At 37.9% G+C, this 17,777-nt stretch overlaps 3 protein-coding genes across 3 annotated transcripts in view; 1 reads left to right on the forward strand and 2 right to left on the reverse strand.

The window, feature by feature from the left end:
- Window positions 1-4,751, reverse strand: part of LOC107742988 (mRNA-capping enzyme) — a 119,045-nt gene extending 114,294 nt beyond the window's left edge. Inside the window, exon 1 of the mRNA XM_016556081.1 lies at window positions 4,376-4,751. Within this exon, the coding sequence (XP_016411567.1) occupies window positions 4,376-4,439 (64 nt within the window). The 5' untranslated portion in view covers window positions 4,440-4,751. The remainder of the gene's footprint in view (window positions 1-4,375) is intronic.
- Window positions 4,752-7,622: 2,871 nt separating this feature from the next.
- On the forward strand, window positions 7,623-10,578 carry LOC107742994 (proline-rich nuclear receptor coactivator 1). The gene is made up of 2 exons (XM_016556090.1): window positions 7,623-8,113; window positions 10,126-10,578. Exons 1-2 carry the CDS (start codon window positions 7,886-7,888, stop codon window positions 10,528-10,530), a joined length of 633 nt encoding a protein of 210 aa, XP_016411576.1. The 5' UTR covers window positions 7,623-7,885; the 3' UTR covers window positions 10,531-10,578.
- A 95-nt stretch (window positions 10,579-10,673) lies between these two features.
- LOC107742995 (gamma-aminobutyric acid receptor subunit rho-1-like) overlaps window positions 10,674-17,777 on the reverse strand; it is a 20,914-nt gene continuing 13,810 nt past the window's right edge. The window contains exons 8-11 of the mRNA XM_016556091.1: window positions 14,879-15,031; window positions 14,531-14,727; window positions 13,443-13,740; window positions 10,674-10,699 (exon numbers count right to left, since the gene is read on the reverse strand). Of these exons, the coding sequence (XP_016411577.1) occupies window positions 10,674-10,699; window positions 13,443-13,740; window positions 14,531-14,727; window positions 14,879-15,031 (674 nt within the window). The remainder of the gene's footprint in view (window positions 10,700-13,442; window positions 13,741-14,530; window positions 14,728-14,878; window positions 15,032-17,777) is intronic.

A 17,777-nucleotide genomic window follows, 5' to 3' on the forward strand; every position in this document is an offset into this window, starting at 1 on the left:
GGGGGCAGTCGGGGGGCACTGGCTCAAAAGAGGGTGGCCGGGGGGGGGCCACCCTCTTTAACATACATCGGAATGTTAAAGGAACGATGTATGTTAAAAGCACACGTCCAGTTTTGTGTGAGTGCAGGAAATCCGGAGAGATTCGTCCTCGCGCACATGGATCGCTTAACATTATGCGCTCTCGACATTGTCATTAAGATCACACTATAGAAACCACCTAAAATTAGAAATTTACTAAAAACAAGCCTATGGCAAGACATCTGGTAGGGGGGGCACCTGGGGTGGCCAGCCAAATTTCAGGGGGGGCCGGTGCCACCCCTGGCCACCACGTAGACACACCCCTGGAGGGGTGAGCAGAGCTGGGGTGGCCAGCCAAATTTCAGGGGGGGCCGGTGCCACCCCTGGCCACCACGTAGACACACCCCTGGTGGGGTGAGCAGAGCTCATTAGCATTTAAAGGGACATGCCCCGAAACCAGACGCTGTAAACAGAGCAAGGTAAAAAAGGGTGTTGTGAGGAATTTTAACCAAAGTATGTTGCAGACCTTCATGAACACCCTAAAGAATTATACCAACTTGTGGAAGACAGGCATCTGATGTCCCCTTTGAAGCACAGCCACCACAAAATCAGACTTACTTCGAGATCATTCTGAGGTTGAATGCATATTTAAAATCATAACAAGAAATATTTTATTAGCTATGATACTGTTTTTGAAATCAAATCTTTGTAAATCATATGACAGGAAACACTGTCTGGAATCTAACAATGCCTTGGAGAAAACAGTTCATCTTAAAAAATGAAGCATAGCTACATAAACCCATAAAGGAAATAAAAGAGTTATCGAATAAGCATGTTTTAAACTCCTGAAACATTGGTGTTTCATATTTTAGAGCAGTCACTGCAATTTATGAAAGAAATCAATTAAATCTGTATGTGGGAGTGTGTGTGAAAGAAAATCAGATGTAACCCCCTTTGTAATCCTTAACATTTTCATAAGTAACTGTAATTTAACTACATGTTTTTTCTCAGTAACTGTAACTGATTACAATTACTTTTATTTTGTAATTAAATTACGTAATTCCGTTACATGTAACTAGTTACTCCCCAACACTGACTATGATGCAGTGATGTTTTCAGACTGTGAAAAAGCAGTGCAGTTAATTGTATTCAGTGTACTTCAGTCTTAAATGTATATTAAAACTGTATTTGCAGATAATAGAATATTAATTAAATGGCCACTTAAATGCACTTCAAGAGAGAGTACTCTTTTATCACTGTTTCTTAACACACTCAAGTACACTTTAAAAGTACACTGTGCAGTAACGTCAAATTACAAGTTTTAATTGGTGTATTTTAAAAAATTGTTTTAATAATCTTTTGTTGAGCTTTAAAAAAGTACACTTATTTTGATGTGCTGACTAACATACTAAAGTTATAATTTAACCATAGTGTGTTGTTCAATTTTACATTTAAAATGAATACATATTCACTAAACTGCAATTTCGCCATTAAAAATTTATAATTGCAAATACATGACACTCAAGTTTCGATACAAATTACTTTAAATATATATTTTAGTTTACTATAAGTGCCTATTACATTTGGCAGTACACTTTAACCATATTTCACTTTAACCATATTTCAAAGACAATATAAGTAATTATGAAATTACATGTAAAGATGTACTTAAGTGGGTTGAAAAAAACACTTTTAAGTTAATCTAATTGCATTTAATATAAATTTAAATTAGAATACATCTTCAACATGCAGTTGTCAAAAAAACATTACATTTAGTTCACACTTAAGTATGTACACACTTAAGTATGCACTTTAAAAGTATATTATTTTAATAATAAGTATTCTATTGTGCTATTACAATGTTTTTTTTTATACAAGTGCCATATAAATGCAAGTATATATCATATGTCTCTTTGTTCCATATAAACCAATACACATTTTAATGTATTTATTTATTTATTTAATTAATAAATTTTTTTTGTATGTGTGTGTAGCTGGCTGAGGCATTAGTTCTGTTTGAGGCTGATATGCTCAAAGGCGAGAGGTTACAGCCTGAGGAGTACAATTACACTGTGCTCATCGGTGGATGTGGACGTGTCGGCTACCTAAAGAAAGCCTTTCAGCTGTACAATAATGTAAGATGACAATGCATTTTCACATATTATTATTTATATTAGATGCTGCTGCTAATGATGCATAAATGACACACTTGATCTTTAATTAACCCTGTTTGTATGTTATATTATCACTCAGATGAAGAAGCGAGGGATAGAGCCATCCGATGCTACATACACTGCGCTGTTCAACGCTTGTGCGGAGTCACCATGGAAACAGTCAGGGCTGGTACAGGCATTGAAGCTCAAGCAAGAGCTTCTCAAGAAGAACATCCCTCTCAGTGCCATTGCCCAGCATGCTTTGCTCAAAACAGCTGCTTTTGCTGGAGATCTGAAGTCATGCTTTCAAATTCTGTGGGTATAAAACTGTCAAAACACCCAGTGATGTGATGATTTATTATTATTTTTTATTCTTTTTGCACTAATGCCACAGTAACATCATTTGGTTTGTGTGTAAATGCATGTATAGGAGATGCTTCAAAATGGACAACCCATCACACAAGAGACATTTCATTATCTACTGATGAGCTGTGTGAAGGACAAGCAGCATGGATTCAGACTGGCTTTACAGGTATTTAAACACCTACTGACTAGAAACACATATTAGTATTGATGCATCAAAATTTATTTAAAATGTTTATTTAGCTGAAAATCAAAAACGATAATAAAGTTTTGGTCATTAAATTTGGCTAACTAAACTCTTTATGCTGTTGTTAGGATGTTTAGGATGTTCTAAGGTGCTAAAATAAACCAGTTCTAAGAATAAACCAAGAATAAACTTCTTTGAGAGGCAATGAACTGCCTATATTTCATATTTCAACTGAACAAACCAGCTGCCGATATTTCAGCTTACATATGGCTGCTCTTGCTACATTGCTATATCATTTTTGGTGATGTAAGTACTTTTTGGATCTTTTAAGTTTTGGTTAACTGGATTTTCAGTGAAGGGACAGGAACCTCTCAGGATTCATCAAAAAGAAATCTTAATTTAGTTCTGAAGATTAACATTATGGGCCTTACAGGTTTGGAACATGAGGGTGAGCAAATGATAAGAAATTTAATTTTTTGGGTGAACTATCCCTTAAAGTATTTTTACTGTAATTTGTTCTGTAGGTGTGGCACCAGATGCTTAGGATTGGATTAAAACCAGACACTCAAAATTACAACATACATAAGCATGTTATAAACTTCTGAAACATTGGTGTTTAATTTATGAAAGAAATCAATTAAATCTGTATGTGGGAGTGTGTGTGTGTGTGTGTGAAAAAAATCAGATGTAACCCCCTGTCTAATTTTCATAAGTAACTAATTTAATTACACATTTTTTTCTTAGCAACTGTAACTGATTACAATTACTTTTATTTTGTAATTAAATTACGTAATTCCGTTACATGTAACTAGTTACTTCCCAACACTGAGCGCATTTTATTTTAACATAATATTTTACTCTGATCTTAGATGCAAAAACGAGTCGTTAAATGTACTATATTTATTTACAATGCTTGAAATCTCAGGGAATACACCCATTTCAATATTTTTGAGGTATTCCGCTGACGATCCCTAGTAGTACTAAGGTGAAGTCTAATCTCATGAATATTAATTACGGCACAGGTCGACTCTTCTCATTAATATTCCTAAACTAAGCCTTCGTCATAGTACGATTCGTTAGCTCCTTACGGACGTCTGCCTCTCAGCAAATCAGCAGGCCGAACGTAACATTACGCGATTAATATTCATGAACTAAGCCCGCGCCATAGTGGAATTCGAACACACGCCTCCCGCCTCTTATCCAGTGACGTACTTGTGTTGTCCTGCGTACAGCGAGCTAATCTGGCTAGCCACTCAGTTTGAAACCAGTCAAAACAAACAAGTTTAGAGAGGCCCTTGTATCTACTTTGACGCCGTACATGTTCCTAATTAAAACACACGTAATTAAGTTATCATTAGTTTATTTTGGCATATTTCTGCGTTTATTTTGACGCAGTGCAATGGTAGCGCTATAAATCAGTGCTATGAACAAGCACAGGCTAATGGTTAGCTATCCGTTAGTTAGACTGAAAGCACAGAGGTTTAATCTGGGTTTACTGAAGCTGCATTTACATAGCTCTGTGCTTCAGTACACTTATGCTTTCTATATTAGCCTAACCCTAAAACGCTAACTTAAATCATTTTATCCTGGAGAGTGAATGTGGATTAGTAACTGTTAGAGCAGCTTTGTTGACAAGTATCTGATAGATGCTCACCAGCCACGGGTTGTCCTCTTCTGGGACAGTTCTTCCATCGCAGAGGCGCTCCGGTTTGAGACATGCTCCCGTCGATATACGAGACGAGCGCTGCTCCAGAGCTCAAGCCTGTGTGTCGAGGGCTGGAGGATCTTCGGTGATCGGCTGCCTGGGCCCTTCACACAAACCCCAGCGCTAGTAGCGTTTCACAGCTTTATCAACAGCTTCGCGCTGTACAGAGGCTCTTCCTCGGGTCAGCAGTCATGAGATGAGCTCCATGAGGCGTCCGCTTCTCAAACCCGGCTCAGAAGTAAACAATAATTCTCCACGTTATCCCGCAGTTCTGTGCGTTACCCACTGAAACCGACAGCAGTGACCACAGGCGACCAGGAGGGGGTGCTAAACATCCAGATAGACAGACAGACAGGGGTCGCAAGTTCTGTCGTTACCGATAGAGTTCAATGGAACTTGCCACCATAGTTAGCTTACAATGCTTTTGGAAAACGCACCCCAGATAGATAGATAGATAGATAGATAGACATCCAGATAGATAGATAGATAGATAGACATCCAGATAGATAGATAGATAGATAGATAGATAGACATCCAGATAGATAGATAGATAGAGGGGCGTAGCATCTGGGTATGCCTGAGCTGATTGGGGGCCCACCAAGGGGGACCTTATAATTAAAACGAGGGAATGTATTCTTAATTTGTGGCCACAATATAGTTAGACAATATAGTTTTAATTCTCTTTTATTGAAAGATTATCGAAAGCCATTCTTTCTATTGAGAATACACAAAGCCTTAAAAGTGACATATCATGAAAATCTGACTTTTCTAGGTTTTAAGTGCTATAATCGGGTCCCCGGTGCATCTACCAGCCAAGGAAACGTGAAAAAGATTAACCCAGTAACTTTGTTTTGGTAAGCCTTTTTCTGCAAGCATCTGAGAAAACGAGCGCGTCAGATTTCGCTCCCTTGGTGACGTGGCAAAGGGATCTCATTATAATATTACTGCCCCTTCATCTGTAAGTTTCCACCCACGGGCACCTCATTTTGATTTCACAAGCGACAATGGTGTACCAGCTCTAATGCCATGATGAAAGTTTGAGCAAAGCATGCTAACTGTTCTGTGTTTGGCTGCACAGACGAGCACAGAACACTGTTTAGAGTCCCAGCCTCAGAGGAGACAACAGAGCAGTGCATTTATTGATTTATTTACTGTATATTGCTGCTGCCACACAGATCTAAAATAAACAAGCGATTTATTTCCCAGCTGTTTACCTTCACAGACATAACCGACTGTTTTTGTAACTCGTGTGTTTTTAACGTAAACTTGTGTCTGAATGAGAACTTAGTTTAGTACTCACATGCTGTGACAGCCGCTTTCTGTGCGTGTGCTTCGGATGTGTGCTCGCAGAAAACCGTATATCAGAAGATTAAACTCATATGGTTTAAAACGGATGATTCCAGTGCGATAAACGTGATAATCAGAACCAAAACAGATATTTTTAGCAGATACGAGCTGTAATGGCACAGCTCTATTCTGGAAAAGGGGGCGGGGAGCAGCAGCTCATTTGCATTTAAAGAGATAGGCCTGAAAAACAGCCTGTTTCTGCTTCCACTCAAAATAGGCATTTTGATATAATAAATGATCTGTGGAGTATTTTGAGCTGAAACTTTACAGACACATTCTGGGGACACCAGAGACTTATATTATATATTGTAAAAAGGGGCATAATATGTCTCCTTTAAATTAAACACCAAGGACATTGTGGGTGAATTTGCCAAAAGAAAGGCCCCGAGAATTAAATTAAATAAAATATGTAAATTAAATTACAACTAAAATGTGAGTTTTTTTTTTTTTTTCTTTCTTTCTGTCTTTTTGCATTTTGGACCGCTGTGCCATGAGTGTGTTTGCATTAAGTAATTTAGTAAATATGGCAGCATTTGTCATAATATTTTTAGAATAAAGTCAAAATTACGAGATTAAAGTTGTTATATTGCGTGAATAAAGTTAATTAATGTGAAAATTCCACCTATTCCAAAAAGGTTGGCGGCTGTGGCGGTTAACTGACTGATTTATGAAAATAATAAAACAATGTTGGCAAAGTTATATTGTTGGCGTTTCTGAGGTTACAACTGTTATGACTATTCACAAGCTGTTTTACTGACGATTTTAGAAACACTGATTGATTGATTACATTCGTTTTATTAAGTTGTTCTGATTTTTTTCAACACATCTTCTGATATTCATTCATGTTTATTTTGTGCTGTAAGAGGAAGATGATTGATTCACGTGCCGCTTGAACTGAAGTGAACGCAGTGATCTCACGCCACATTAAAGAGCAGAAAAATACATGTATTGTTTGTATTTCTTGATAAAGAATTTAAAGGGTACTATTTGTGTTATCGCCTATTAAAAGTAACAAAACGTTTATTGCGATACAAATAATGAATACACTTGAAAATGTTAAATATTATTTCCAGGCATTTATACCGTCAATAAAACAGCTTGTGAATTGTCATGTTATGTGATTTATCTCAGAAAAGACAACAATAAGGAGCGTTGGATCCCACATTAACCTATTACGTTTGGGGGGGCCGTTTTTGCATGCATGTTTTCGCCACTAGATAAATAGATAGATAGATAGATGATAGACAGACAGACAGACAGACAGACAGCGACAGACAGACACACAGACAGACAGACAGACAGATAGATAGATAGATAGATAGATAGATAGATAGAGACAGATTATAGATAGATAGATAGATAGATAGATAGATAGATAGATGATAGATAGATAGATAGATATAGATATAGATAGACAGACAGACAGACACACAGACAGCGACAGACAGACACACAGACAGACACACAGACAGACAGACAGACAGACAGATAGATAGATAGATAGATAGATAGAGTCAGATTATAGATAGATAGATAGATAGATAGATAGATAGATGATAGATAGATAGATAGATAGATAGATATAGATAGACAGACAGACAGACAGATAGATAGATAGATAGATATCTTGTTTTTAATTTAGGGGTAAACGATTTGTTTCAGTTAGGTGGTTGACTATAGAAAATTAACACACTCGATTGACATTGTTTCTAAAATGTAAGTGTAAATCCAAATTTTTTTTTACCACAATATTCTATAATTCATTACATTATTCTGTATTCTATACAGTATATGTTATGGCTAACATCCTCAAATATTTTCAGACAAATATGATGTAATAGAGGACGCATGCGCAGTGCTCAGCCATGGCGAGATAAAGCAACGGTGATGTTTTTACTTTGGAGCGCGTTATGCACGAATATTTTAATAGCATCAGCAAAGACAGAGATCAAAAAGATCAAAACATCTGATTGAGAAGATCTCCTCGACCGTCACCTTCTGCGGTCCTCGGGATCCGATCGAAAGCTGCAAGCATTCATCATCACCACCAGCGTCTGTTTACATCTAGACGTATTTGATATAGCAAGTTATCTAGATAGTTAGGTCGATATCATGCTGGGCGATGCTTTTGGACATCGTGTGGAATCGAGCGTGGAGAATAAAGCAGTGAAGATGAAGAAAAGCAGATCCAAGCAAGCGCTCTTGAAGAAGAGCGGACGAAACGCGCACAGTAAACCCAACAAAGCATCAGGAAACATCAGCAAAAGCAGCTGCAAACCTCCGTTAACCACCCGTGAAGAGCTCAAACCAGCTCACTCCAAACCAGCCACCAATAAACAGGTATCGGGCTTTATTGCCGTGGTAATAGCAGGTTTGGGCATGTGCATTTACCTTGCACTAAAAATTAATACTATCCGTTTTGATTAGTTGGTTAATGTGTTTATGGTGTTATTAAAATTAAGAGTCAGTAAATAGTCTTGGGTTGGTTTAATTTAGTGTTTAAATATATGAAAAGTTGTGGGTTCGGATCCCGGAAGGATTGATCCATAACCCATCACCACGCGCTCTTGAATCCTGACAGAAAGAGCTGCTGAACCTCATGTTATGACACCGCAGTAAAGATGGTTTGATATTCAGATTTCTTTTGGCTATAAATACACAGTGCGCTGTCATAGACATGAAAATAAAACCGAGTGTCGTTCTCCATGATTTGTGAATTCAGGTGACGCTGTCCTTCGGGCCGAAATCAGGTTTTTTTTCGTTGCGAATCTCAATTTTTTAACGCCTATAGCTCCAAAAGTTGGACACTTAGAGGATTGAAACCGGTGTCAATTTCACCAGCTTGATCTGTGAATTTTTCACAGTTAAGCTCTTGTCCGTAAACCCCTTGGTAAGTCCGCGTTTTCACAGATCAGAATAGTGATGTTAGTGACTCAGGGAAGGGTCAACTGACCCGTAGTGAACTGTGAAAGTTTTCACAGATCAGAATAGTGATGTTACTGACTGAACCGTTATCTGACCATAACTGCACTGTGAACATTTTCACAAATCAAAATAGTGATGTAAATGAATCAGGGAAGGGTTAACTGACCAACATTGCACTGTGAAACTTTTGCAAATCAGAATATTGAAGCCAATTTCTCAAGGAAAGGTACAACAACCAAAACTTTATTGTCAAACAAAGTGTACAATTGTATATGTGTATGTGCTCATTTACCTAATGAATTGGTGAAACGACCTCTATAATTAAGGGTCCAAGCACAGACGGTGCTATTTGTGCTGTTTTTAATTTGATCCTTTTTCTGTTTTTTTGTCCTGCCATAAAAGTGTATGGGCATCAAAGACTGTAAATCGCAGGGACCCCCAAATTTTGCAGGATGGTCCCAAATGTGGACACTACGGAGATGCACAGACACACGTGGGTCATTCCTGATATTATGAGCCTTTTGGACATCATAGAATGTAGAAAATCAGACACAGTTTTTAAAATAACGTTATGTGTAATCATGATGTAAGATGTAAAACATTTTAAATGATTTTGGTCAAGCTCAGGCGATTTCAAGCATTTTTGAAACAAAATTGAAGACCAAAAATGTCGACCCTGTTAGGGACAAATGAACAACAGCTTAAAAGACTTAATATTTTTAATGATTGTGCACTGTGTACATTATGAAATTATAATTTAAAAAGGCTTAACAGGCTGGACAGAATTGGGCTTTGATAGGAATTAGAAAAAATGACTTGTTTAAATACACTAGTCCTTCAAATTTCACTACTACTATAATCTCACTGTTAAGTCTTTTGATTATCCACCTTTTTCCTAACGAGTCCACTATGTTTTAAATTATGGGACGCACTTCTAGATTGGGGAAGATCCACTCAAAAAGACTGAAACAAATGATTTTCCAATTACAAGGTTGCACTACAGCTAATCCTTATCCATCAGTTTGACCGAATGAGCTGTACATTTTCTTTCATTTCGCTTTCAGACGTCAAGAGAGTAACGCAACGCTTGGTATTTCAATGAGACGCAACATAACAAGAATATTTATGGCAAGACCTCTTTTCAGTTCGCTGTGCTTTTTCTCATTATTTTTTTTTTCTTCTGTATTCCGCTGTAACATTACGGAGAAAAAAAAGGAAGACACAACATATACTGCACGTTTGTGGTCTGCTCTCTTGATTCAAAGCAAATGATTCAGAAAGGTTTCCAGCACTAAACGCCTCAGATGAAATCATCACACACTGTGTTTTGGCACTGGAAATAAATGCACGTTTCTGGACGTGGTGTGAGAAGTCCTGTGTGGTCTGACCGTCTTACATGATCCTAATGTTTTCCTGTTTGTCTTCAGCAACTGAAGTTAAAAACCGAAAGTGTTGAACGAGGGATCCAGCCCAGCAGACTGTCTGTCCACAGCTCGAGCCGGCTTGAGCAAACCACCGACAACCTGATCAAACGGAGACAGTGGAGCAAGCAAAGAAATGCAGCGGACAACACTCAAAGACAGGAGAACCCCACACACACGGGGAAGAGCACGGCTGAGGGCCTCAGGAGGGTGAACGTTTGCTCTCCTGAGCTCTCGTCGGAGGCCGAGAAGACGTACGCTGGAGCGAAGTTCAGTGAGCCGCCCTCTCCCCGCGTCCTCCCCAAACCGCCCAGCCACTGGGTGGGAGAAGGTGCTCTTCAGCAGCACTGCAGCAAAGAGCAGATGTCTGTGCACCTCAAAACCCTGCTGAAGGTCCGAGCAGAACCCTGAGCTCGAATCTGAAATGGGACATTTTAGAAAATAAAGCGGACTTGCTACAACTTGTTGCAAAGAACTATTGAACTTTGCAGTAGTTTAGGAAAGCGACTGAGTTAAAGGGATAGTTCAGCCCAAAATGAAAATGCTGTCATCATTTACTCGGCCTCATGACCTTCCAAACCTGTGGAACACACACAAAAAAGATATTCTGATTGATGTTGAGAACTAATGGCGCTTTTCCACTGCGTGGTACGACTCGGCTCGGCTCGGCACGGCACGTTTCGGCTCGGCACGGTTTGCGTGGTCCCCGGACTGAGCCTGGTTTCCCCATTTCTGTCACCTAGTGGAGTTTGGGTTCCTCGTCACTGTCACCTTTGGCACTAAATATTCGGTAATATGAGTATTAAATTGTTAATATTAGTTTGACTGCAATGATACTATCAGATGAGAACACTGAACTGCATTGAGCTGAATAATGACTGTTGACTTGCTGCTTTATAGCAGAATTTGAATTCCTGTCATATTTGATGAAGTTTGCATCATTTATTGTTTTTTTTTCCCGTTTATTATTATGAAGGTGTTTTGAGACAATCTGTATTGTATAAATAAAGGTGAGTTAACTTGACTTGTGTTGTACACTTGTCAAAATTTTTCAGTTTGTTACTATGAAGCTGTTTTGAGACAATCTGTATTGTATAAATAAAGGTGAGTTAACTTGACTTGTGTTGTACACTTGTCAAATAAAAACCTAAGCTTTAAAATAAGAGAATACACCGTTTCACGTGAAGATTTGGTCAGGAAAAACTTTATTTTCCAAAAACACTGTATTTCACACAACTCAGGAGATACAAGAACAACATCAACCAAAAGTTAATATAATGTATAATAATGTATTGTATCAGTGTCTTCATCTATAATGCATAAATATATTCATAAAAATAAATAATCTCAGTAGTTATTTGAAGAACAAATGAAATGTTTCCTCCTGCTTCCTCTAAATTATTTCTGAAAATTAGGTCTTCTTTACTTTGGAAACGGACACTCTCACGCTCTCAGACACTGGTGTATTTATTCTGGAATCATATGAAACTTTATAAAATTCCAAAGAAACACTTTACTATCAGCCGGCTGCAACAAACTGCTCAAGGTGTTTTTTTTTTTTTTTGCAATCCATTTGAGTGTCTGCGCTGAAAATAACTGGCGTTTGCACTCAGAAATTGCTAGTAAACTTCATACAGTAAATAATTACAAAGAAACAGCAACACATAGAGTTAAACATATTACTCATACAAATATTCCAGTAATTTGTTTTATTTACAATTTCAAAAACAAAATATTTTTTTTACAGTGTGAAATATTTTGTTACTGTTAAGTAATGGCTGTTTTCAGTTTTTAATTCATCTTTTTTTGCCTTTTTTAGTTCATTTCAGTGGTTCTGGGGTCTTAAAGGGGTCATAGAGTGCTACATGTGCTACAAGGGTCGTAGAGTGCTACATGCACTTTTACAAGTTGTTTGAACTGAAATGTGTGTTAGCAGTGTGTACACAACCACCCTATGATGATAAAAATCCACCCAGTGTTTTTTTGTTAATCTACTTAAATCTTTACCCCTTTCTCATCCAGCTTCACCTCCAGAAGAAATGAGTGTAAGGTTTTTTAATTAATCTTTGCAAATCGCCTTTCCAAATAATGTGCTAATTAGCAAGTTTCACAATGAATGCGGCTAAAGTAAACAGTCTCTCTGAGAGCAGCTCGGAAGAGAGGGGCGGGGTCAGCAGAGCTCATTAACATTTAAAGGAAAATGCTGCAAAACGGCTTGCTCTGAAAAGAGCTGTTTTTGACAGGGTAAAAAAGGTGTTTTTTACACTACCATTGAGAAATTTTAACCAAACTATGTTACAGACTTTTCATTAAGACTCTAAAGAATCATATCAACTTGTGGAAAATGGGCATCGGATGACCCCTTTAAAAATTTAATTAAAAGTACAAATATTCCATGTAGTCTGTAAAATAGTATCAGTAACATGCAAAAAAATATGCACAGTAATTTTAATACAATTATAAAAAAGTGGGTTTAGATGGAGTTTAATGTGTTACACTGCACATTTCAAGATATTCGGCTATTTTGACACATGATCAGATCATGACACATGATGCCAATATGCTGCATCAACACAAATAAGCAAAACATACTGTATTTTTATGCTGTGCCTTTATGCTTAAATGTTAAAAATCTATTATGTTAAGGTACAAAACTAAACGAATGAATAAATAAACTTGGACTTTGTTCCACATAAACATTACAGATTTAGTCCATTGTAGGAGGGCAAATGGAAATGTCTTTTTCCATCTTCCCTGATTTGCAGTATTTGCAAGGTTCCCAAGAGATTAAAAAAAGAACCCCCCAGTAAATAATATTGTAATTATAACAATAATGTATTTAAATAATATTTTGATCTATGTTGTTCATTTTGATGTTTCTGTATTTCAAAGTTCATGTACAGTCACATCAGTACAACTTACACATTTTACTTGAAAATGCTAAACAAATTGCTATCTGAATAGGCAATTTAATATTTATTGACAAAATCAATGTTCTTTGCTATTCAGCCTAAAGATTAAAATATACAAGAAAAAATGAAAAAATAAACCTTTTCTTTTGAGGAGAGAAAACTAGTGCCTCATGTCAACTGCCCACATACAATCACATGTATTCGTTTATTGCTGAGAGGCAAAAACTGATTCCATGTTGCAAGCGTAATTTTTAAAAAAAGAAACAGTTTTTCATAGGTAATCTGTATTCCCAACACTTTCTCAAATGTCATCTAATGTAAAGGAGCAGCGGTCATATAGGGCCTTTCGCACCGCTTTAGTTCCAGAACTAAATGTACAGTACTAAAGTACTGGGACGATTTTGCGCGAACTATTTGAGTAGATGGACCAGTATATGATGTTGAAGAGTGTATAAGCTCCAGGGAAGATGACCCGTGAATATTTGTCTATGGCATGCGTGTCTATATATAAGCTGCTGCTGGAGCTTACAGCAGGTCTTTGAGCTCCCTGCTCATTATCCAGGACCAGATGAACCAGGAACTGCTCCTGTTTGTCTCCGCTCAGCTCCGACATGCCGTAGTTCCCTGTGGTCATCATGTCCATGTCGCTGTAGCTGCTGCTCATCATCATCTGACCAGGATGGGTCATTCCACAGGTACACGGCAACTGCTGGATCACACAATCACACATTACATGTAATATCACATGCTCTGAATTTAAAGCACATTCATCAGATAACACCAAAACCTGCCATTTTCCTTGTAAAGTGCATATATGTGACCCTGGAGCACAAAACCAGTCATAAGGGTCACATTTTTGAAATTGAGATTTATACATCATAGGTTAGGACAATATAGGACAATATTTGGCCGAGATACAACTATTTGAAAATCTGGAATCTGAGGGTGCAAAAAAGTCAAAATATTGAGAAAATCGCCTTTAAAGTTGTCCAAATGAAGTTCTTAGCAATGCATATTACTAATCAAAAATTAAGTTTTGATATTTACGGTAGGAAATTTACAAAATATCTTCATGGAACATGATCTTTACTTAATATCCTAATGATTTTTGGCATAAAAGAAAAATCGATAATCTTGACCCATACAATGTATTTTTGGCTATTGCTACAAATATACCCCAGCGACTTAAGACTGCTTTTGTGCTCCAGGGTCACATATTACACTCCTTTACAAGTTCTCACTCACTCATTTGTGGGCTGTGCTAGAATGCATTACATGATTTAAAGTTCAAAAAACATTTTTTTATAAATTGCACATAGGAACATTCTTACAAACTTTGAATTTATCTTAGAACTTATGAATTTCTTGAATCCCACCTTCATTAAATACTTGTACTAAGTATTTGAGTACAGCGTCTACATTCTTTATGGCCTTGCTAAAATGCTGTATTGACCACCACACAAGTACATCTTAATAAATGATAAAAGGTCTTAGCTTACCCTGTTGCTTTGCGTCCTCTCTTTGCGCTCCTGCAGAGTGGACAGGTAATTGACAGCAGCGTACTCGATCACAGACAGGAAGACAAAGACAAAGCTGACCCACAGGTAAATGTCCACGGCTTTGATGTAGGAGACTCTGGGCATGGAGGCGTTCACTCCAGTGATGATGGTGGACATGGTGAGCACCGTCGTGATGCCTACAAAAGAGATCAAGCTGGATCAGTTTATTCAAAAGTGCATGCTGCAAGATATACATGTTTTATGCAGTGTAACGAAATGATGCAACGACACACGCTGCAGTGGTTTGCAGCAAGATGCAATTGACGTGATTCAGCTGAAACATCTCACCCAGAGGAACCCGTGCAGGAACAGCTCGACGGTCGATCCAGAAGGACACCCATGACAACATGACCATCAGAGTGGTGGGAAAGTACGTCTGAAGCAGGAAGAAGAAGATATGACGACGCAGAGTGAAGTTGATGTAAAGACGATTGTACCAACCTGCAGAGAAGATGCCAGTTTTAGTCATTATAAAACACAGGGTTCCTGGAAGGAACGCTAATCAAACATAGCTAGTTCTGATATGTTTCATTAGGGTTGGAACTAAACTCTAGTTTGTGGCCCTCCAGGAACAAAAGTAAATATCCCTGCCTATTTATTATTTTTATTTAGAGTCTAGTACCTACTAGAGACTAAATAAATGCATACTCAAAAACTGCACATTCATTTCTCTTCAACATTTGTACACATGGTTATCTAGCAGTTTATTATAGAATCTTTTCCTCTTGATGCTTATCTATCAGTAAATAGCTTGTTATCATTACTTTTCTCAAACAAATAGAAAGGTTTACTGTATGTAATGCAATTGTATGTACATTTCAATGTGCAATATGTAATAATACGAAGAATTATACTTCACTACTTTCATTATATTGCAACTTTAAGTATATCCAAGTGAAACAGATGATCAAAAAATAAAAATAAAAAGGCGGGACTTTTATCCATTGGTTATTGATTGAATGGAGGAAGATCTGATTGACACCAAATGATTGGAGAGGCACTGTATATGTCACCACAGAGAAGTCTGTAATTTTACCACAAGATCCAATTATGCCATTTTGATTAAAAATTATGAGATAAAAAAATAAAACATATGCATGGATGAATTGTAAATTCAATAAATGCATTTAGAAAACAGACAGGGTCATGCTGACCACTCATTGTGTGACCAATATTAGAGTGGTGCCAATATTGTTCTTACAAACTTTACAGAGTATCCCGTTTTGCTTTTCACAGTCAACTATTAGCAGAAAAATTATTATAAGTGAAATCATTCGTTTAAGTCAGGGGTGTCCAATCCTGCTCCCTAATGCAGGGTTCACACTGCACGATTTTAACACTGATTTTCACTTGCTTACAGTTTTGTGGAAATCACCGACAAATGACCAAAATCTGAGGCAAATCGGTGCTCGTTCACGTGAGTGACAATCGCATGGTGTGTATTATCAAAGACGTGATCTGAGAGAAGCGCCAATGTATCACCAATGCCCATGAGATATTTGGCATGCTAAATATCTGGACCTGTTGGCGACTCAGTGTGAAATGTGTTTTGACAGGATATGACATCGGTGACGACCTACTGCCAATGAGAGAACAGATACAGGGCAAGGAAACGTTCAGTGGGAGGAGTCATAATAGATTTGCAACAGAACATCAGCATGCCACCATTCATATTCTTCTTTTTACATTTTTTTTTAAATTTTTCCCTGCAAATCAGTGTACAGACAACTTGGATCGCAAGCTGTTTTGCTGGCTACTTTTTTTGACAGCGCGATCTTTTTCGCATGATCTTACATTATTTCCCGTATCATTTCTCGCGTGTGTTTGGTTGAGAAACGTAGTTTGTAAACCAGACAAAGTTGTCTGTGATTCTTCCTATTGACAAGTTGTGTAATGTGTAACCCCCTGTCGCCGATCCGTCGTGTAATGTGCACAACAGCAATTAGAAGGAACCCCAGACAGTCGTGCAGTGTGAGAAGAGTAGCGATCCGACGACTTTGAAAGTCGTGCAGTGTGAACCAGGCATAAAGGCTACGGTCCTGCAGAGTTTAGCTCTTACACACACGCCTGAAAGTGTCTAGTAATCCTAAAGAGGTTGATTAGCTGATTCAGCTTTATTTGATTGGGGTTATAGAGCTAAACTCTGCAGGACAATGGATTGGACATCCCTGGAGTAAGTGAACAGAACTGCTCCTAACGTTTCTACAACATATTCATTATGGTACTGTCAACTCTTTACTTACCATCACACTAACCATCATCTCAATCAATACATAAATTATTTACATTATTAACATTAGCTTGCAGCAAATGTAAGTTCTTACTTGCTGACACAGCATAATCTACATCATGGACTTTAGATTAATCGGTAACGCTTTAGATTACAACCCGCAATGTACTGCGTAAGTAAACAGAATTTACAGCGTAACTTTTTTGTAATTACAGTGTACCTATTCAGTACCTCCGTGTAGGTGTAAGGTAACAATATGCGAAGTTTGGGGAATAAAGGAGTAATAATCTGTAAAATTACAAATTATTTCTACTGTAAGTATTTTGAAACTAAGCGGTACCTATTCTAATATTACAGGGTATGTATGACCTCTTATATTTGCAAGCGATTAAGCAAAAACATACACTGTGTACTTTTTTAGCCTACACATATAAAACACGCTGGTAATTGTTTCAATCCAAACGCTCGGTTGAGACTGTTGGGTTAGGAAGCTGGCTTGATGTGACCCAATTTGGGTTGATATCAGTAATAACCCGACGTTGCTGGGTTATGAATGTGGAGGACGTGAATGAGAGCATGCAGCAAGTCACGTGAGTTCAAACGCGAACGGCTCTGTGTGCGACGAAATCCGTGACTGCAGTGCTTAAGATGGGAACGTGTGGAAAATAGGAGAAAACAAATCGAAGCGCAGACAAGGGACAACTTTGAAACTGTCTGGAGTGTGTTCCTTTAAAACTGCAGCAGTGTGTGGTGAGCGCGAACTGGAAACAGCTGGAATGGCGCATGAGACGAGTCTATCCGTGTTTGCGGCGCTCATGACAGGAATATGTGTAGAAAATACAAGAAAACTAATCGACACGAAGAGGAGAGAGATTTTTGAAACTGACTGGAATGTGTTCTTTTAAAACTGGAGGGTTTTGTCCGAGTATGTTCTCACAACATTGAGCAGCAACTGAT

The sequence above is a fragment of the Sinocyclocheilus rhinocerous genome, unplaced genomic scaffold (assembly GCF_001515625.1).
Source record: "Sinocyclocheilus rhinocerous isolate Xijiao unplaced genomic scaffold, SAMN03320098_v1.1 scaffold617, whole genome shotgun sequence".
Classification (NCBI taxonomy): domain Eukaryota; kingdom Metazoa; phylum Chordata; class Actinopteri; order Cypriniformes; family Cyprinidae; genus Sinocyclocheilus; species Sinocyclocheilus rhinocerous.

Coding starts and splice junctions, on each gene's coding strand:
- LOC107742994 (XM_016556090.1), top strand. CDS start 7,886: ATGCTGGGCGATGCTTTTGGACATCGTGTGGAATCGAGCGTGGAGAAT. Junction 8,114..10,125: donor AACCAGCCACCAATAAACAG/GTATCGGGCTTT, acceptor GTTTGTCTTCAG/CAACTGAAGTTAAAAACCGA.